General features: G+C 45.2%; 1 protein-coding gene across 4 annotated transcripts; it reads right to left on the reverse strand.

The window, feature by feature from the left end:
* Positions 1–99: 99 nt before the first annotated feature.
* SKP1 (S-phase kinase associated protein 1) lies at positions 100–14,244 on the reverse strand. 4 transcript variants are annotated; one of them, XM_039701575.1, is made up of 7 exons: positions 14,115–14,244; positions 11,318–11,414; positions 9,029–9,102; positions 7,771–7,914; positions 6,932–7,072; positions 6,115–6,176; positions 100–376 (listed from the first exon to the last, which is right to left on the reverse strand). In XM_039701575.1, the coding sequence occupies exons 2-6, from the start codon at positions 11,412–11,414 to the stop codon at positions 6,141–6,143; spliced, it is 492 nt and encodes a 163-aa protein (XP_039557509.1). In that variant the 5' UTR covers positions 14,115–14,244; the 3' UTR covers positions 100–376; positions 6,115–6,140. The 4 variants fall into 4 exon arrangements, with proteins under 4 accessions (XP_039557509.1, XP_039557507.1, XP_039557508.1 ...); XM_039701574.1 differs by lacking the exon at positions 100–376 and adding an exon at positions 4,921–5,563; XM_039701573.1 differs by lacking the exons at positions 100–376; positions 14,115–14,244 and adding an exon at positions 11,775–11,790 and having other exon boundaries at positions 4,920–6,176.
* Between the last annotated feature and the right edge of the window lie 7,541 nt (positions 14,245–21,785).

Below are 21,785 nucleotides of genomic sequence, written 5' to 3' on the forward strand. Positions count from 1 at the left end.
ACTTAAGGATGATGGAAAACTCGCTTGGTTGGGGTTTTTTCTGGAGGGGAGGGGTGATACAGATAGAAAAGCAATTTCAAAAAAAAAAAAGGTAAAAAATAAGTACTTGCCAAAATTTAAAGTGCTGATGAGTAAACAAGCCTTTTGTCCCTGCCCTGTGATGCTTTTTTTTTTGTTTGTTTGGGGTTTTGTTTTGGTTTCTTTTTTACTGCATTATCTCCAAGTGTGGCAGAGCAGAGCCACATCCCCAGCTTGCTGCTGTAGGTGGTAGGTGCTGTCAGTCTAACCCTGCCTTCCACTCGCTGCCCTCCGAGCTGCTTGAAAGTGTAGTCACTCACAGATCTCCCATAGCCGTTACACCAAGGAGCTGGAAAAGCTGGAATAGGAGAATTTTTTAAAAGCCCAGATGTTTGAAAAGGAAATGAAGCGATGCCAGCATTCTGATCTGACCAGGTAAAAGAGAAATTAAATATTTAAAGCAATGAGGTGGATTTTTTGAACTTCTTGTTTGAGAACAGGAGGATGTTTGCAGGTAACAGGTCTCTGTGCAGACATGTCCCATTCCATGGTTGTACAGCAAGGCAGAGGAAAAGGGAGCACCAGCCAGGCAAAGGAGCACAGACCAGCTGCTGGAAGGGCTGATGGCTGCTCAGGGCAGTCAGGCGCAGGTCTGCCCTGCTGTTAGGAACTGTCCTCTGCAGATGTGGTCAGAAATCCCACCAGACAGACTGGCCAAAGCCTCAGAAATCAGTCTGTTGCTTTTGTAGGCTCTGATCGAGCTCTGCACCTCCACAGCAGTGAGCAGGGCAGGGCATGTGGGGAGCCAGCAGCCCCAGCAGGCTGCCCAGTGGCCCAGGATCACAGTGCCCAGGGCAGAGGACCACGCTGCCCAGTGGCCCAGGATCACAGTGCCCAGGGCAGAGGACCACGCTGGCCCAGCAGTCCTTCAGGGAGGTGTGAGCTTTCCTGGGACAGAGCAGTGTGAGCAGCGTGGCAGCAGAGCAGCACTCACTGCCCTGCTCTGCAGGCACCTGTCTGTACATACCCTCAGTGAGATAAGAACCCTCTTTCTCATGATTCAGCGTAGAACTTTTTAAAAAAAACCTTATTCTAGCTTTTTCTAAAAGATTCTCCCTCCACTCCAATGATGATGCCAAATGTTAATGCATTCTCTCCAGCTTTAAAATATTTACCAGTTTCTGGTATTGCATTTATATTTTGAGTTTGATAAACAAAAAACACTGTGTGAATGAATTACAATCTCCATGAACTGATGTAAATCCCAAATAATTCCAAGTTCTGGATTTACTTCAGGTTTACAGTCTTCTCAGAGACCACAGTCTAGTCCAGTGCAGACTTTTTTTCCTGTTTGAAAGAAATCTATTCCAGACTGCTGAAGAGAAAAATGACACCACACAGAGGTAGAGGGGGCACTATTTTTTTTCCTACTTGATAGATGGGTTTTGGAGTACTGAATACAAATTATGTAGTAATATTATTGTAGAACTGCAAGAAATTTAAGATGACCTTTATAATGTACAAACTATTTTTATATTTTTTTCTTAATGCAAAAACACAAAACCATAATTTTTTACATTGGATTAAACATAACTTTTTAACCAAGTTTATGCCTCAAAGATTTAAAAATTTAAAAAAAAAAAGCCAAACCTAACTAGTCTATAGAGCAGCTTTGGGTTTAGTCCCGTAATATAGATGGTTTTGCTTCTAGTAGTGTAGATTTTTTATTTCTGGTTTTAGTTTTGAAGATCTGAACATCTTTCTTTATTCCTCTCCTGTATAAATGTAACTTCAGAAGCACTGACAGAAAGCTATGTGCACAAACCTGACAAGTTTGCAAAGTCATTTTGAAGTTTGAATCATTTTAAGCCTTGGAGAAGTAGCATTACCTGATGCAATGCCAAGTGTACATTTTTGTACTGACTGCACTCAGAGGGTTAATTACACAGCACTAGACCAACATGCAATTTGCTCATTTTAAATTATTTTAGCAAGCTTAGCCAACAGCGTGTTCCGGTGCTGAACAGAGGAACTCAGTGGACTTGCCAGACCTGATATGGTCTCTTTAATTATTTGATTTTCAAGCAAACAAACAAAAAAAACAGCTTTAAAAATGGCTGTGTCTCAGCTCATCATTTGTCACTCTGAGACCCTCTGCTGTAAGGTGCTGCAAGTGTCACCTACTGGAACGACCAGAGATGACAGCCCAGCCAGCACCGCCTGGTGTACCATCCTGGGTGTAAGGCTGGGGCACCTCAACACCCGACTGCTACTGCGTGGTTGGATCACAGATGGAACTTAGCAAAGCGAAGGCAGGCAGAAAAGAAAAAGCAGATGTGTCTAAATAACACCAGAGGAAATTTCAGGGCAAGTCCTGATCAGTATTAAACTGGCCGAGGCACCCAGACCAGCCCTCATTCATTTCACACCCTGGGACTTTCAGCCGCTTATTTCAAGGCTCCTCTGGTGAGTCCCTGCCCCATCAGCAAAAGGCTCATCTGCATTACAGCCTCCTCTCACCATTGTTATTCCAACTGATTCCTGCAAAAGCTCCTTAGTGACACCTAACACAGCCCTCTCCAGGAGCCCTTCCCTGTGCCCTCGGCACAGAAGCATTTTCAGAGCCCCAGAGCTGGAGCAGTCACAGCCACAGCCGTGTGTGTGTGCTCTGCTCTGTACACACAGGCCAGACCTTACCTTGTGCTGCCAGCTGCTGCAGGATAAACTCAGAATACCCACTTGTGATAGATTAAACTGAGAAAATATCATTATTTTTATCCCAAAACACAGAAAAGATATGTTTGGCCACCCCTTTCCAAGACAAAACAGCATGACTGACTTCTGTTCCATGGCCCCACGGCTGATAACCAGTGCCAAAACAAAGTTATTAATACCAAAAAAGTGTCTTTCAAACTGCTATATTAAGTGTTACTATTTCATGTTAATACTCTCTTTTTAATAAAAGGAAGACTTCGCCCTGAAGTTTTTATCTCAACAAGAATTTTTTTTAGTTATTTTACAGCAGTTTTAACTCTTCCTGAAATACTTATTTGAATTCCTGGAATCAGTCTGAATGTAGAAGTCATGGAAGTACCACTTCATTAAAACAAGTAAAACCACTGTATGTATGTAGCAGGGATAAATGTTTTGCAGCTGTACCTTCATTTGTCCAATGACTATCCATCATTTGTTGTAATTTTTTTTTACTTCACTGAGTTTGTATTTTTTGGCTTTTATGTTCAAAGTATGTTTATAGCTTTATAAATAAAGTAATTGCCAGACTGGCTGTTCAAAAGAGGCCACTGGAAGTTATAATGCTATCAAACTCTCAAGTAACTATTTCTTAGCATTCAAGAGGATTCCTGCTTGCTTTGTTTCCTCCCTTCAGCATTTGTACGGTTGAATAGTTTTTAGAATAACTGCCAATAACCTTCAGTGGGTAAGACTGAAATACTAAGCCAAGGGTACAAAGAAAATACTTTTTTCCTGCAATTCCTACTGACACGCAGCCTTGCCTCTCCCTACCCCCACACTCAATCCCTTTATCCAAGAGAAGCCTGATCCCTGATCATGCACGGACTTTTAAAAAAAATTAGAGGGAAAAAAACCTCCAGCTTTAATACAAGTTAAACAGCAACAAAGTTTAACAGTGGGAAATCAGTCTCTCCTGCTTTCTGGAGTTCCAGAGTACCCAGCCAGTGCCTGTTACAGCAGCAAGAGCAGATTCAGCTGAAGCATGGAACACAGGCAGCAGCCACAGCACAGCCCAAACTGCCAGCACCTGCCCAGTGTCTTTCTCTACAGCTGAGCACCAGTATTACTGGAGTGGGTAAGACAACTGAGAGATTCAAAAAAACAGTCCTTTCCTGCTGACATCCCTGCCAGGCAGCTACAGAACTTGAATCTGGCTGAAGTCTGAGTCAGTACTGCAGGGGAATTTCAATTAGAGACAGTAAGTTGTATGCAATCATAACTACCAAGACAAGTGAGAGTATTACAAATCTGCCAAAGCTACAGAAATGCCCTGAGCACACAGAGCAGCCCTCCCTACACCTGCACAGGTACTTCAGTGCCAACAGCCAAGTGTCACAACCTGGGGCTTCAGCACAGGCCCCAGCACTGCACATCTGAGCAGCACAGCTCAGGCTTTGGGCCAGCTGCTCTCACAACTGCCAAGCTTTATCCAGGTGTGGTTATGCAGGCACAGCACAGGTGGAGCAGTGCAGTGAGGAAGAGAAACTGTGTCTTTGTCTCTCCCTCACCCTGAAGCAGCATGAGGCATGGTGCAAGGCAGTGGCTGCTGACAAACATTGACACTGGGCTCGTGACAAGCACCCAAAGGAATTCACACAGTGCCACCAAACACAATTACACCAGGCTTCTGAATATTAGCTACAAACACAGCCACAGAAAAGACAGCACATTTTCCTCTAGCAGCACTTCTAAACTGAGGTGCATTGTTTGCAATACAGGCTGCTGGAAAGGTTTCAGCATGTCCAAGTGTAGCAGTGGAGTATTTTCTGCCCACTGACAATGTCTAACACACCCAATATAATGCACAGCAGCACAAAGGCAGGACCCACAACCTCCTGAGGAACCAGATGTGAGGAGCAGTTGTATCCAAAGCATGGGTCTGAATACTGCTTCAGTGCAAATTCTGAATGCTTTGATAATGGTTACATCCAAAAATGTAGGCAATCTTTGTATGCCATCAAAAAACCATCACCCAACTTCATCTCCAAGTTGCCCCCTGTGTCTGACTAGTACCCTGCATTAGTCACTTCAAAACTTTACATCTGTTTTATTTCAATTAACCACTGCCTCAGTGCTATTATTTCTACACTTAGTAATAAGTGACAGTAAAATTGTCTAGTTCCAAATAACTAGAACCATTTGCAAACAAAAGTTTAAAAGCCCTTTATTAATTCAGAAGTGAAACACCAATATTTCAAGTGAGATAAGTATGTTTATTAAGGTTCATTCTACTCTAAGGTTTATACAGAGAATGGAATGCAATACAAGCTAAGAGCACACCTCAAAGATCTACCACACAACCATCCCCTACTCCCTATAAGGGAACTGTAAAAAAAAAAAAAAATCAGAAAACCAGTTACTGTTTAACTAGTTGCAAGTGGCTTTGTCCAAAGAAGTTAAGCTTGATATTGCATTAGCTTTGTATGCAATAATTAAGTCTCTACAAGCTGAAGTATCACATACAGAGGCATAAGATTTCCTGTGGACACATGAAACCATGTTTCCAAGAGCTACATCACAAGGGTCTTTCAAACTGCCTAAAAACCAGCCACTAATAGCATGCACAGGTCAATAATATTAACTTTGGTAATGTCAGTCATTTTTGGTCAAATCTGGATTCCACTTGAAACAGCAACATGTATAAAAACACACCCATCCTGTGCATAAAGCAACACACTTTATTTGCTATCACCTAGAGGCAGGTCTTCAAGACATGGCTGAAGTATTCAAATTCAACTGTCAGGAGCTTGTTCAGTTCTAAATCACATTTTCACTAGTCTATAAGACAAGACTAAAAGGACAAGAAAGTGGTCAAATATTTAATTTTTTTAAATGCAGGACAAGAACCATCTTGAAAATTATATAGCTTTAAGTAACACTTTTTTCCACAATGCTTTTGTAAGAAATCCAGTAACTTTTTTATATTATCTAGTTCCCCAAGACACATTCTGGTTTATTTTTCTTTCTGAAGTTATCAATACCCTGTAAATACATGTGTTTTGCTCTTCTTGAGGAAGAAGTCATAGATGTTTTTATTTACAACAGAATCAATCCTTAGCACTATATCTGGACTTCAACAGTTTAAAAGTGTAATGAAGATGATAACCTTAAGTGCTACTTCCCATACAGAATCCACACTTAGTTCAGTTTTATTCATTGCAAAGTAAAAAGACATCCAATTACACTAGTAAAAACTCAGAGATCTAGATCTGTACTCAAAAAAAACACTACACATGCAAAGGGAACAACATCCTGCTAACACAACTTCATTTGCTGCTGCATTTGTCTAATATTAACAATTATGAACAGGGCAGTGCAACTAGTATTTGGAACAATCCTTACAGTGTTTGAGTGTCAGGCACAATGCTTCATTTCTCTTCACACCACTGGTTCTCTTTACGTACCTGCAAGAGCAGTTTAACTGTTAGTATGCTGCAGTGAAATTCTAAGCCTTTGGCTGTAAATGTCCACAAGCACTCAGGATTATTTACTGCACAGAGATAACTTGGAGCAGCTTTAGTTTTTCACACAGATTTTGCAATTATAAATTCCATTTTCCAAACTGGCCTGTTTATCAGTGTAAGCCAGGTTTTTCATGCCTAGGTTTGATCAAATCTGAAATTTTCCAACCAAGCAAAGCAAATGGAATATCTGAAGTCTAAGCAGTTTATAACACAGCATTGAAAAATACTATCAAAAATCTACAACTCATTGCCCTGTATTGAAACCAGGCATCATGTTCTGCTTTCTTCCCAACTCTGCCATTTTGCAGTTGGTTTGTTGGTCAAGTTTTAAGATCAAGGAATTTGGTACTTGGAGAACCCAAACTTACCTCTCCAGCCACATGCAGCAATACATCTTCAGCATTCCCACAACTGCCCCAAACCAACAAACTAAGATTGCCACAAACAATCCCACATGCTTTCTTATTAGACATGCTGGAGCTAGAAAAAGCAATACATTTTGTTTTGACCTTTTCAAGTAGTGGGCTGCAAGCATGGTAGACACCAAAAAGTCTTCTGCTAGCAGCACCCCAATTATGAGGAGTTGATGCATTACTAGTAACAAGTCTGCTGCATCACAAACTGAGTTATGAAGCACCACACAGTAATTCAGCACAAACAGCCATCTAAATTATAATTAAACCCAGACCAAGTACCTGTGCTTCCTCCTCTTCAGTGAAGTCATTCTTAATATTGAATGTCTTGCGAATTTCTTCTGGAGTTTTCCCCTTGATCATGTTTGCCACTGTCTTGCATGTGACATCCAGCAAACCTTTGATGTCCAAGTAATTTGCAGCCTGTGAAAGTTTTCAGATTTAAAGCCTCCATATCAATATTCTGTCTCTATAGAGGCACTACAGAAGTTAAGTTTACACTGAAATTTTAGAACACTGTATGCAAGCAGATCAGCTGCACTTTGAGAAGCTTCTAGCTAAAACCTACAAGGGACTGTACCTAAAACTTGCTTGCCAAATAGAAGGTAGTCATTTGTACCATGAAAACCACTCCTCCTACTCCACTCTTTACAAATAGCTTTCAGAAGTCTGCAAGCATCCAAGATCTTCAGTGTTGCAGTACTGTTAACTAGCCAAGGCAGGTAATGTTGGCTCACAGGTCCATACACTACAAATTTAACAATCAAAGTCAGATTTTCATTTTTATGCACATCTCCAGAACTCTAGAACTAGTAATAAGCCCTCAACTTGGACTTGAGAGCAACAAGGATAAAAGCCCGTGCTATTTAGTAAAGTATTTTGATTTATGAGTGAGATTAATACCAGCATTAGGCTAACAAGCACTCCAACATCCTCACCAATTTCAGCCAATACTCACCAGAACCACCTGCCCTCCCCACATCCCCCGTTTCCAATGAAGTAACTAAAGCATAAAGGTTTTATTTATATTTATTTTATCTATTTTTATTTATTTTATTTAAATCAAGTGCATAGCATAACTTCAGTTCACAGGCACAGCCTTTACCCTTGAGGACACTCACCAGGATAAGTTCAAAAAGTGTTCCTTGGTCTACTTTCAGAAACTCTTGATCCCACACAGGGATGTCATCTGTTCTCTTTTCTTTGTTCTCATCATCCTCAGGAGGAGGTGGATCATCCTTGTGATGGGTGCACCACTGAATCACCTAATTATGGTTTTGATATTAAAGTTTTATCCAAGCAATTCTTGAAACCCCAACTATAACTTAACTTCATTTTGTAAGAAATTAGAATAATTGATCCCCAGTCCCAGAATACAACAGCTTTCAGAAATCCTAAATGATTTAGCAGCATGTTGATTACTTAATCTTAAAAGCCAGCTGCTGGTGCTATGAAGTTATTAGTCCCTGTGCTAACATATATGGGCTGTACAAAGAAAACCTAAACCTCGTTTTGCTGTATTTAATCTGTTTGCAGAACCATACTTTGTATTAAGCAGACACTACACAGGGGAGGAGAGCAGAGTAGCAATAGCTACCAGCAGGTCACATTCACCCCAGTACAAAGTTCAGCCAGCAAGTTTGCCGTTAGTGTTGGTTTGGGGTTGGTTTCAGTTTGTTTTTTTTTTAGTTTGGGAACATGCAATCTCATGACCCAGACATATAAAAGAAGCAGGGGTCTACTGCAAGCAATCCTGTTCCATTTCACTAATCTAAGACTTCCAAAATTTAAGTTATTTATGTGTCTGTTCACTAAGAAACAATTCCTAAAATTATTTACCCCAAAACAAGCACAACAGTTTGGTGCTTACTTTGGCACTACTCTATTTGAAAGCATAAAGAATCTTGGACACCACCCAACTACACTTCTCTCCCCTGAGCCAATGGCCATGGTCTGTTAATGCATTTAATACCACCAAGTGCACACAGTGTCTCTTTAGCACTGTCACTGCCACCCAGACACAGCCAGTCCCTTAATCCTTTCTCCAAACATTTGCATCTCATGAACAGCCACCTCAGTGGACAGAATCCAGTTAAAACCAGTGCTTTAACACCATGAAATGCCAGTGTGCAGAGATGCCCAGCACCAGCTGCTCAGGAAGCCTGTCTGGCTTACAGCTGCTGCTCCAGGTCACCCCTGTGGGCACTCTGCCATCACCCACCTGCCAGCCTCAGCCCACATGCCCATGTTCATGCATCTTGATTTGGTTAAGCTTGTAGCAAATAAATATTTTTTAACTAGTAGTTCATAATACCCAACTCCAAGATAAATTTTACATTTCTTTACTGCCATGGAGCACAACAACTTTCATCATCTTACCTTTTTTAAGATGGCTGCATTAACATTTGGAAGAGGGACTGGGTCATCATCACCTTCATCATCCATTCCCAAATCTAAAAATGGAAAGATAACTGAGCAACTGGCAGACAAAACCATTCACTGAACTGGGATGCTTCATCAGTTCTTCACTATTTTGACAACAGTGAGGATGAATGATTGGTAACAGGACCTCTGAACTGTGAAGCAAGGAGCTTTTGGAAGGCTGTGTGGAGCTATGGCTGCATTACACACCCTAGGTTGTACCAAGTTGAGGTTAAGTGGCTGATAAGGCTGCCTCACCTAATGAGAGCATCTACAAACCATCAGCTAAGCTGTCACTTGCTAACTCAGTGTTCTGAATCTGAATATGAACTCAGATGCTGAACAATCTGACAAACATTTGTGTATTTTTACCACTTACACAGTTTCAACCCACAAGTTCTGAGGGCTCCCATTCCATTAATGATTAAATAAGAATTCAAATCTACTGTGGGTAAATAGACACAGCATCTTGTCCCCTGCATGAGCAGGAAATACTGTGGCCTCAGAAGTGCTGCTCTCAGGCTCGGAATCACTCATATTGATCCTGTACCAGCTGAAGAAGTTCACATGGCAAGACAGCAGCACAAATCCTTCCATCAAAAAAATGTATTTATAAAGCATGCTTCCAACACTCTTTGTTTCAAAAGCCTGTCAGCATACTCCAGAGAGATTTGGATTTATCCCCTTGATATGACCAAGCAATCAATGTAAAAATTAGGAGAAAAAGATAATTAAAGATTCAACTTGATACAAATACCACATTAGCCATCTTTGATTGAAGAATGTACTTTTTTTGCTACTCAAATGCTAACAGTTGGATGACAGCCTAGCTGTCAAAGACATCTTGGAATTAGTTATGTAATTGACTAACAATGCAGACCTTCACTCATTACATGTACAGATGAGCCAATTCTACATCATCAAGGAACTTAATTTTTAAGAACATATGACCATCATCATGCCTCAAATTTGTATGTGATAAAAATCATCATCTTCTGTATTTAGACAAGTCTGCCACTGTTATCAGCAGGATGCTAATTAACACTACTTTTTTGTTTGAAATGACTCCACAGATTCTGAACACTACCATTAAAAGATACTGAAATAATTCAAGCAATATCTGAAGTTTAGTCAACTCTGCTTGGCTTGTCACCATCACCTCTGAACCAGCAATTTTATCTGTTAGTAAAATTGACATTTCAATGGTGGTCCCGTGGTGCTCAATACAACACAAATTTTCAGCTCCTCCCCTCTCAGCTGCAGCACCCAACACACAAAGCATTACCTGATGCTCAGCCACCTGCACTGAAAATGCATTTCACCTGTGCTAGCAGACATGTTCTCCCCCAGGTTAGAGAGAGGCCAGTTTATGGTGCCCAGCTTACACACTTCCCTTGAATAACTTCCCTCTATCTCCAGCTGAGGCTCACTAAACACCAACACTGGCACAACTCCTGCAGGAGAAAACTGAGAACTGTGCACCCTAATGCATTCCATTTCCTGTTTGTGTTGCCATGTTCAACAGCATCTTATAAAGAGAATAGAAGCATTCAATGCCTGACATAATTCAACCTTATTTTTACTGTTCTCCTAAGGTGTCACAACCAAACATTTACATGCAAGAGCATAATATTAACTACATGTACATAAATAATTGTTTCTAAGTTAATTCATGAATACATCCAAAAACTAGCAAAAACAGCAGCAAACAATGAGGATTTGCACCAGAGGGATTAGACAGTTTGCTCTGTATCTCAGCCATCTGGCAGATTTCCCCTCCCCCGCCACGAGTTCTTTTGTTTCAAATTTATGTCAGCAGGAGATCAGACCTAAGTATTTATCCCAAATAATTTAACAGCATTCACAAGCTCACAGCACAGGTTTAACTTCAGCTCTTTATTGCATTGATTTATTATCGCCCACTCCCTACAAGTGATATTTACATTCTGAGACTGGTTTGTGTGACTAAATAAACTGAAGTTTTAAATATTTTTAATGTTTTGTTTGCTTAACTCTCACAAAACTGAAGTAGACTGTAGGCAAGGCAGTGGGCTGCTTGTGTTTTACTGACCTCCCTACAAGTGCTCTTAAGCAGGGCTTTTTCCTAGAGCACGTCCACCCTAAACAGTTTCAGCTACAAGAGCAGGAGTTACAGCTGCTCCACAGACCTGGGAGTCCTTTTCCAGCACAGCACCAGCTCCTTTCAGTTCCTGCCCAAGAGGCTTCCTCAGGGTCTCACTCTCTTACCTTCCAGCATAGTCTTTATAGTCACAGACTGTTTTGCAATTTCCACATCAACTTCGAAGATTTCTCCATCTGAGCTCTGCAGTTTAATTGAAGGCATCTGCAAGAGAAGGACAGTTATTTCCACACAATACTCAGCAGATGTTACATGCTCAGCTGACTCAAAGATGTGCATGACCTTTAGTGCTGAAATTGTTTCTTCCCAACAGCAGACAGCTCAATGCCACTTAAGGTGCACTCAGATTATTCACGCCTTTAATCAACAGCCCTAAATTCATTAATCCTCATGTTTAAGAAACAAGGATTGACTGAAGTCTAACACTAATTCATATTAGCTTTTTTTTCCTTAACTTGAACGTATATATAAAACACACAGATTAATAGTGCTTTTTTTTCCAGTATAACACTACAGCTATCTTCCTCTTGAAAAAAAATTCAACACTTCCAAAACACCACTTGCCTTCAAATCCAAACAACTGCTACTCACTTCAACTGCTCAAACAATGTCAGATCTCAAAAGCAGTTTTCAAATTACAGCCTCTGGAACAGAACCATAACACTGAGTTGGAAGGAATTCCTCTAGACAGTCTAGTCCAGCCTCCCTTGCTCCAAACAGAGTTAAACAGACCAGGTTACTCAGGATCAAAGGCTTTCCTCCAGAAAAGTGTTTGGTTTTCTGAAGAGATGAAAAAGCAATCAACTCCTACAAGGAAGGCCTTCAGCACTCACTGCTGCCCTTGCAAAGCAGGAAGCAAGATCAGTACCTTGTTAGCATCTGAGATGACCATGCATTTTAACAAGGTTCCTGAAAGAAACTGTAGTAAGACCTACAATAAAGAATCAGCAGGCTTGAAAGATGCCATTAGCAAAAACACAACCAAATTCTACAAAAAAGCATCATTCCAGATACTGTAACAACTGAAACCCAGAAGTAAAGCACAGGACACAGCAGCCAGGAGATTACAATTCTGTCTGAAGCCACACCTGCAGGCTGTGGGGGTAACAGTGCACTCGAGCCGACCAAAGGACACTACGAGCACAACTGCCTGGCCACATAAATTCTATAAATTTGCTCTCAACCAGCTAGTAGGATGTGTTGTAAGTTCCTTTACCACTCAAGATATTTGCTAGCAGCAAACCATTGCAACAGTTTCCTTTCTTTTTTGGTCCACGACTACCTGCTTCAAGATCACTGAAGCATGTGTTTGCACAGCCTGCAACTACCGTGAACAGCTCTGGGAACAAAGAATTCCAACTGCAATTAAACTGCCTACGTTCTTCCCCCACCAAACTCACAAGCCTCACACACTAGTTCCTCACATTCGTAGTTGAGCTATCAACAGTTAATTACTGGGACAACTCGAAGCAAGCTTGCATCAGCTCGCTCTGAAAGCTCCTCAGCGCAGTGTTTGAGCCTGACAGCCCCGCGCACAGCCAGGCCAGGGGAGGCTCGGCCAGCACGAGTTACCGAGCAGCTCACACACAGAGCCCTCACTGCTGCGTTTCCTTCTGGCAGCGAGCGGCCAGTTAATGTTTACACTGCAATGTAACCCTATATGACAGTGCTACTTCTCATTAAGATGGGTGTCATGACTGCTCCAAAGGTACAAATGTGTGTGTGTGTATATATATATATATATGTATATACACACACACAACACACCAGAATCTGGGCTACAGCACAGTTCTGCATTAGCAGTTTGGATGATGTTTGGGAACAGTGCTGTAGGCACACGTTTTAAATTTAATGCATCTGTTCTTGCAGTGGCTGCCTGGGAGCACTCCAGAACAAACCCAGCTCCATCGGCAGCCTCCCTGTGCTGAGCTTACATAATGCTGCACAGCAGAGCCAGGCAGGGATGCTGCCTCAGCCAGGGGAGCCCCAGCGAGGATATTTCCCTACTGTCACCCACACCCGCTCCTAACAACTCCTTCAGCTATTGCTGAGGGTGTGAAACAGGTAGAATGAAGTTAAACTACTGCCTTATCGTTGACAATACATCAAAATTTCATCAATTTTTTTTTTTTACACCACTCAATTTCCTAGAAAATAGGAAAAAAGGCATTGACAACACATCAAAATTTCATCTTTTTTTTTTTACACCACTCAGTTTCCTAGAAAATAGGAAAAAAAGCAAACTCGTTTTTAGCAAGCTGTAGTCCAGAAAATAGGAAAAAAGGCAAACTCGTTTTTAGCAAGCTGTAGTCCAGCTCCGGCAGGTGACAGTCCCCGGGCAGCAGCAGCACTGGGTGACTAAGCAAAGCAGCCCTAAGAGCTTTATTTGACAACAACACAGCAGGCCGGGAGCCGAGCTCAAGCCAAACCTGAATTACAGCAGTAATTTACTCGTCTGAGCCTGAAACGCCGAGCGGAGCCGCCTACAGCTGCGCCTCCCAGCGCCATTCCGGACGGATGCCCGCTGCTCCCCCGGCCGCCCGCGTCAGCGCCGGTCACCAGGAGCCAGGTAACGAGCGCACACCTGAGGCGCGGCCCGGGGCAGGGCAGGGGAGGCACAGCCGCCCGTGGGAGGCTCGGTCTGCCCGGGGGATTCACTCACCACCCCCGCGGGCACCGCTCCCCACGCCGCCCCCGCGGCAGCTCCATCCCCGCGCGGCCCGGGCCCAGCGCACCCCGGGCGCTCCATCCCCGCACGGCCCGGCAGCGCTCATCTTGCCGCCCGCCGCGGCCCCCGCCATCGCCCCACGGCCTCCCACCCCTCCGTCCGCGGCAGCCCGGCCCCGCCGCGCCCACACGGTTCCTAGTGCCGCCCCCGCGCCCCCCGCCCCGCCCGGGCCTCACCGTGAGGCGGCGGCGGCTCCGCGCACGGACCGTGAGGAGGCGGCGGCGCTCGGGCCCGACTGCGGCGGCGCTCTTATAGCGAGCGGGGGAGGGGGGAAGGACCCGCCTCTCGCCGCCTCGCAACGCCCGGGCTGCCCGCCGCGAACGCCTGAGCAAAACACCCCGCGGCGGCTCCCAAACGGGGAAATCCGGTACTCGCGCCGCCTTCCGCGAGGTGCGGGGCGGCAGCGGAGCCGAAACGAGCTCGAGGGGAAGGAGCGGATGGTGGAGGGTTTTTCAGGCAGCGGCGGAGCCGCGCCAGAAGCCGCACAATAGACGGAGGGCAGGGCCCCTCCCCGCGGCCTGAGGCGCCGCCGCGGGCCCGGCCCGGCCCGTGAGGGGGAACGGAACTGCGGGTACCGGCCCCGTGAGGGGGCACGGGCCCGGCCCCGTGAGGGGGAACGGAACTGCGGGTACCGGCCCCGTGAGGGGGAACGGGCCCGGCCCCGGTGAGGGGGAACGGAACTGCGGGTACCGGGCCCGTGAGGGGGAACGGAACTGCGGGTACCGGCCCCGTGAGGGGGAACGGGCCCGGCCCGGCCCCGTGAGGGGGAACGGGTCCCGCGGGTCCGGGCCGCCCCTGAGCCCAGCGCAGAGCTCCCGTGGCGGCGGAGGGGCCGGTGTCCCGGGCTGGCAGGTCCTGTGGTGAGATCGGTCACTCAGGGTGAGCCGGGCTCGCCCCAGGACGCGCACGGTGCTGGTTTTCCTTCTCGGGGAGAAAGACCGCGGGTAATACTGCGAGTATCTGTGGAGGCTCCCGCAGGTAAACACGCTGAAATCCCTTCGCCAGCTGTTGCTACAGAGGCGGAAGACATTTTAGCCGGAAAACAGCATTGAAGAACCGGCTAGTTTAAAATTGTTCCAACATCAGACAGCCCTCCTCCAGTGGAAATACCCGCGGGAGCTTTCGTGGAGCCGAAAATGGATTTAGCTGTGAGGGGTGCTCATGGAACAGCTGCCCGAGGAGCTTCAGGCAGCTCTAGCTCAGCCCTGTAAAGCATCTCTGGACAGCAGCTCAGGGAGCCGAGGAGCAGAGCAGAGCCGGGCACCCAGACACAGCCCAGGCCTTGGTGTTGGCACAGCCCCTCCTGAGCACTGCCCCTAGCACCGGTGACAGCTGAAGGGTCACCAGTGTGTGCTAGAAAGCAGCAGGTCCTGGGTTTTCAGGGGAAAGAAAAGGGTATGTGAAGGTTTTGCACTGTGAGGAAGGCAGGGTGTGAGTCCTCACATGGCTGTGAAGTGTCCAAAGGCTGTGCTGGGCTGTCACAGCACACGCTCCCTGCTCTGCTGCTGAGCCCAGCTTGGGTCAGCTCTCCATCTACCTTTCAAGTAGGTAGGGTGTTTACACAGTGACAACACAGGATTCTGACAGTTTGCTTTGCTTCCATGAATAAACATGTTTCAGGAAGCAAAAAGCATGTTTTCACATCACTGCAATGCAGACACAGCCAGGTGCCTGTAAGCACCCTGATACCTGCAGCAGCACCACGCTGCAGAGTACAGCATCATTCATGGCCTCAGGCAGCACCAGGGGAGGATCAGGTGGGACATCAGCAAGGATTTCTTCCCTGAAAGGGTTGTTAAGCAGTGGCATGGTGGTAGAGGTGTGCAAGAAACCACTGAACAGTGAGTGCTCTGCTCTGCTTGACAAGGTGCTGATCAGCCAAGGATTGGACTTTGCAGTCTTGGAGATGTTTTCCCCCTTTAATGTTTCTGTGCTTAGTCACAGGTTTCCCATCTCTTGGGGTCCCAGAGAGTCCCAGGCTGTGCACCCCACACATTAGGGAACAAATGACAGCCAGACCCACTGGAAAATATCTTCTAACATGAAGAATTTTCCCAGGGTTCAGAACTTCTTAGTTGAGAATCTTGTTTTGCTCAGTTCAGTGGCCAAGCCAGTGAAGTGTCAAGCATTCCTTACTCCCCTCCCTCCTTTGCTCCCTTCCCTTCCATCTGGGAGTACAATCACAGAATGTTAAGGGTTGGAAGAGCCCTTAAAGCTGCTCTGGTCCCACCCACCCTGCCGTGGGCAGGGACACCATCCACTAGATCAGGGTGCTCAGGAGTGGGCAGCCACAGCTCCTCTGGGCACCCTGTGCCAGTGTCCATCTCCCACACCAAGCGAGACTACAATTAGGAAGTATCCAATATTAAATACCCTGTTCATTGGGGCTGTTTCTCTGGAGAGATGGAAGACTCAAATGGATTCCTAGGCAGGAAGGACCTCCTGGAGCTCAGCTGGTACCTGGCTGTTCTACATCAGAGCACAGCACTTAAACAGGCCTCTCTAAATTCCAGAGAATGTTGGAGGTGACTGCCTGACTTGGGAATCTTGTTCCATGGGCTTCAGATGCTGAGCAGCTTCTTAGAGCAGACTTGATCCTTTGAGCAACCTGCTCTGACTTTGCAGGTGGATCCAGGTCACCTCTGTGGTCCCTTCCAGCCTGGATCACTGTGTGCTCCTGGGACTCTTCTAACAGCTGAGTGAACAGCCAGGTGATGCTGAGCAGCAGACTTGGACACTAACAGAAGTTCCTCAGAGATCCTGGTATTGATAACCACATAAGCTCTTTGTTCACCATTGAATGGGACGTAATTTTCATTTTTAATTTATATGTATCTCGTATGTAGAGTGTGAAGCCTCCAGACTACATCTAAAGTGTCTTTTTGATTGTACCAGCATCACATTTATCTCTTCCTCAATCACACCATCTCATACTCTAGTGCTGAGACCCACATTCAGTGCACTAAAAACCACTGCCTTTATTTTCCTTAAATTATTTTTTTAAATTTATATTAAAACTCCTTGGTTTAGAGAATCAGACAATAACAGAAGGTGGCCAGTGGAAAACATATTTACAAATTCTAAACTCCCTTTCCCAATGTTGCCAAAGACCAAGGTTTCTGATTTGGCTCATGACCAGCAAGCACAAGCTCACAGACTGCAAATCAGGCTCAGCAAAGGGGGCGTGGGGTTTGCTCTCAAAACAACACAAATCTAATGGAATCTAGGAACAGGCAGAAAGCTAAATTCCATGCTTAATTATAGTTGTGGATAAATTTAATTCAAAATTGTACTGCTGATTATACTTGGTACAGCTCTCTACAGCTTTCCAAAGGAGGAAATTCCATCCTCACTTTGAATTCTACTGTTGAATTAGAAGTTTGGGAAAATTAAAACAGCTAAAACACCCCACACCCCAAAAAGAGACAGATGGCTGTCACAGATATGCTGTAATCACACGACAGCACCTCCCACTGTGCCCTACATATCACACAGCCAACCTCCCCAGCCACTCCTGGTGCTTCCCGTTATCTGCTGTGCAAAAGCAGCTGCTGCAGCAGTGATAGCCTGAGTCCTGTGAGTCAGTCAGTACTGATGGCACCAAAGCCCATCCCTGGCTAAAGCTGCCAGGAAAAAACAAGATTGCTTCAAAAGGGGTGGCCCAATTTCAGTTATTCTGCACACAGGTAATGATTGCACTCAAATAATCCCAAAGCTGAGCAGAGAATCACACCATGTATCAGCCAGGGGTAAATTACAATTAAGGGCATTTGACCACTGAGAGCGTGGAGGAGGAAAGGAGCAGCTTAACACCAAAGCAAGTACCTGAAAAGATTGGAGCAACTGAGCTTGATTTAATGCTTAATCAGATCCAGAAGAGCCCTGACCTACATATTCACAGCATCCCTGGGCTGCAGGCACAGCCAGTTGAGCAGCCATGCAGCCACAGGGGAAGAGTTTAACGTGCTGAACGTGAGGGAGCAGCCTCCTGGACACAGCCCTGCATCTGCTCCACAGCCTCACATTCCCTTCCTGGATGTTTCTCTCAGGCAAAAATAATGTGCCCCCCACTCTTCAGAGCACCTCACACTCCCCTTTAAATGAGAAACAGGATTTTTTTAGCTGCTGGTGGTGATTTAGAGACTATTTTTCAATACAAGTGGGATGTGGCATTGTCAAAGTCTAATGACAATCTGGCTTGAAAGAGCTCAGCTTTGCTCCATTGACAAGTTAGAAAAATCCACAGAACTCCTCCTGAGTTCACTGAACCAGGGAGAGAGCCAGGTAAGACCATGGAATCTCAAAAAGATCCTAATCTATTTGTAGGGGAGAATGAGACTTGCTGCAAAAATCATCCTTTTCTCAGGAATACAAAAAATTAAGAACATTTTTTAAAACAAACAGCCACATCAAGTTTGAAAATAATCAAACTGACTGGTTCAGTGTGAAACTAGAAAACATCAGAATTATTCATGTGAGAGAGATGGTAGAAAGACACTGCTGAGCTCAAAGGCCTGGGCCACTGTTTTTTAAAGCAGTCTTGGAACAATGCACCTGCAGAAGAGGAAAATTCTTGTTTCCAGTACAAGTCTAAAAATCTAATTATATAAAAAGCTAATTATTACATTTCCACTTCATTAAAATTTGTATTAAAGCAGCATGCTTGATACGGTGTCACTTTTCATAGAAGTTGTACCCCAGCAATGTGAAATGGTGGGGTACAGCAGAGCCCAGCACTTGGGTGAGTCCAGGTCAGAGAACCAGAGAATCCTGGAATGGTTTTGGTGGGCAGGAACCTTAGAGCTCATCAGTTCCAGCCCTCTGCTGTGGACTAGACCAGATTGCTCAGGGTCCCGTCCAGCCTGGCCATCAACACTTCAGGCACGGGGCAGCCACAGCTTCTCTGGGCAACCTGTGCCAGGGCCTCACCACACTCAGGCAAGAATTTCTTCCCAACATCCAATCTAGTCCTTCTCTCTCTCAGATTAAAGCCATTTCCCCTTGTCCTGTCACTCCAGGCCCCTGTCCCAAGGGCCCCTCCAGTTCTTTTGTAGCACTTTTAGGCACTGGACTGAGACCTGGCTTCTCAGGTCTCTCCAGAGCCTTCTCTTCTCCAGGTGAGCACCCTGAGCTCTCCATCCCGGCTCCAGAGCAGGGGGCTCCAGCCCTCAGAGCATCTCCAGGGCCTCCTCTGGTCTTGCTCCAGCAGGTCCACATCCTTCTGGTATTGGGGATCCCAGAGTTAGACACAGCATGGCAGGTGGGGATTCTGGGAGCAGAGTAGAACCCAATGGACTGACAAAACCCAATAACCAAATCCTGTCAAGCAGACAACAAGTGAGGTTTTTTTACCAGCTTCTATTCCTTCCTCTAACAGCACTCCCATTCCCCTTACATAACAACAGGGATTCAAGATAGTTTAAAAAACTGAAGAGGAGGAAGACTGAAAATAGAAATACCTACCTCAAACCTATTAGCAGCACCTATTTCCTAATATCACCCTCACTCCACCTCCCCATATTTAAACAGTGATTTTTGTACCAGTTCTGCCCTGGCATGCTCTGAAATCATCTGGAGAGCTCTGCAGGAGCCAAGCCCGGATCCTCCTGCAGCCGAGGGCGAGGGTCAGGCACCTCCAGGCACACCAGGGGCAGGGCACGCTGCCAGCCCGGGCGGGCAGGGCCACGCGGTGGCGCCGGGGCTCGCTCCGAGCGAGCCCGGCCCCGGAGGGATGCGCTCCCGGCCATGCCAGGAACATGAGAAGCGCAGACTTTCTGTACGTAGCCTTGAGAACGACCTTCAGTGGTACCGTATAAAACTGTAAAATTCTTGATATAAACACAAGGGGAAGGGACTGGGTTTGCTTTACAGGGCTGCCTGGCACTGGTCTCCAACGCTGGAGCCGTTCAAAGTCCAAAAAGCAGATTCTGGGCTGGTTCTGACGCCACAGATGATAATGAGCAGTTGCTTTGAGGTTTCAAAGTCCATGGGAATAAATACAGTGTGTTTCAGAAGTCAGCATTTTTAAATGCATCCAAAGCATTTTAAAAAGAGATTCCAGGGGAGAAAGGGACAGCCCAATAACATTTTGAGATGGCTGAGCTAAAGCTGGATAAACTCATGAGCAGACAAACAGAAGCCATCACCAGCCTTTCTCTCTCCCAGGAAGCTGTGGCACCCCCTCCCCTGGGCATTGTCCCCGCTCCAGCAGCGGCCGGCTGTGTTGCTCTTCCCCGAGGACAAACGCAGCACTGGAAAAGGAGCAGAGCTGCCTGAAAAGTGGGTCAAGCGTGGAATGGAACACCCACCATAGGATACTCCCAGGCAGGGCTTCTCCAGCCGGGTGCTCCCCATCCCCCCCATTTTTCTTATAAAAGAAGCAGAATAGAGCAGCCATCACTGCCGACTCCTGCACTGATGGCCACAATAAAGAAGGTTTTTCACAGAAAGTTCAGGGTTAGGCTGGCTGTAAGGCAGTGTTTTCTCAAACTCCTGAAAAATCAAGACAGTTGGGAGCCAGCCTTTCAGCCCAATCTATCATGCAATTATCAATGTAAACAGGACACTCCTCTTTTACAGTTCAGCACTTTCGGTTTTAAATGCATCATCTGGAAAACAGTTTATAGATTTATTGAAATTAAAAACCAAACAAACTAAAGCAACGAAAACAAACCAAAAGAACCTAACCTCAAAAAACCCAGATGTATTTGGGGAAAATCTACTGAGGAAGATGCATACAGAAGTCAAGACAACCAAAAGCAAAGATTTAGTTTAATTTATACAACCTTGTGCAATGACATGAGTAGCTGCAAAATGGAGAATGTTCTCCTCAAAATCACTTTCCTGCAAGTCCTCATGTAGGATGCTCACCCTGATCACACTGCTTCTCCTCCAATTAGCAGTCCCAGGTACTATTAGCAACTGATGTTTTATACATTATATATATCAGCAGCAATCGTTTTAGTCTCCAACCCAAAGTTCTGTCCACTAGAGAGTAATTTGAGATCAGTAGTTCAACTCATCTTAAAGACTAAAGCTTTTAAGCTCCAGCACAGGTTTTAAAAGGCTAAAACTTGCAGCACTGCTTAATTTAAAACCAAAAGTGTTGTTTCAGCCTTTTTTCCCTGTCCGTATGCCAAAGCACTCTGGTCCCTTGCTCAAGAAAGCAGCCTGCCTTTATTCCCATCCAAAAGGAGTAAAGCCAAATGAATTACAGCACCAAAATAACTTTTTGTAAAACCACAGAAGGCTGACTCATGAACTGCTGACTCTGCAGGGCTTTGTTGGTGTGTTCATGGGTACTGAAACATTTCTACGCAGACCAGTGTGATTTTTACTTACACTTCACCTGTTTCCAACCTTCTCTCAGAAGAACTTGCAGAACACCAATACTGTGTCATGACTGCTGTAGCACACAGAAGGCACCCAATGCCTTCTACAAGGCTTCAAAAATCACTGCTTGCAGGCATTTTGCTCCAAAAATCCAAGCTCGTACAAACCATGAGTATTCTTGCAAAAAAAATGGAACGTGTAAAAAGACTTTTCTCAGGCAAAATTTGCTCTAGCCTACACAGCAACTCTTAAAATACATTAAGAGTTTTCAGGAGTGCTCTGCATCCAGACAAGCAGCAATTAAAGCAATAAATAAGTGTGGAACAGGTGCGTAAGGAAGTAATCAGAGTGGAGGCACGCCTTCAACTTACTGAATTTGGAGCAGGATTTGAAATTCAAAATTGTGATCACACTTGCATCTTACAACCATTTTCCCTGAATGAATAAGAGTACTTATTCTTCAGCCTCCTCCCAAGGTCACAGCTCCTCCAAGAACAGGAACTGCACTCCAGTAT

Source organism: Passer montanus, unplaced genomic scaffold (genome assembly GCF_014805655.1).
Source record: "Passer montanus isolate IOZ18808 unplaced genomic scaffold, ASM1480565v1 scaffold15, whole genome shotgun sequence".
Classification (NCBI taxonomy): Eukaryota; Metazoa; Chordata; class Aves; order Passeriformes; family Passeridae; genus Passer; species Passer montanus.

Coding starts and splice junctions, on each gene's coding strand:
- SKP1 (XM_039701575.1), bottom strand. CDS start 11,414: ATGCCTTCAATTAAACTGCAGAGCTCAGATGGAGAAATCTTCGAAGTT. Junction 7,915..9,028: donor ATGCAGCCATCTTAAAAAAG/GTAAGATGATGA, acceptor AACCATAATTAG/GTGATTCAGTGGTGCACCCA. Junction 7,073..7,770: donor CACTTTTTGAACTTATCCTG/GTGAGTGTCCTC, acceptor AAACTTTCACAG/GCTGCAAATTACTTGGACAT.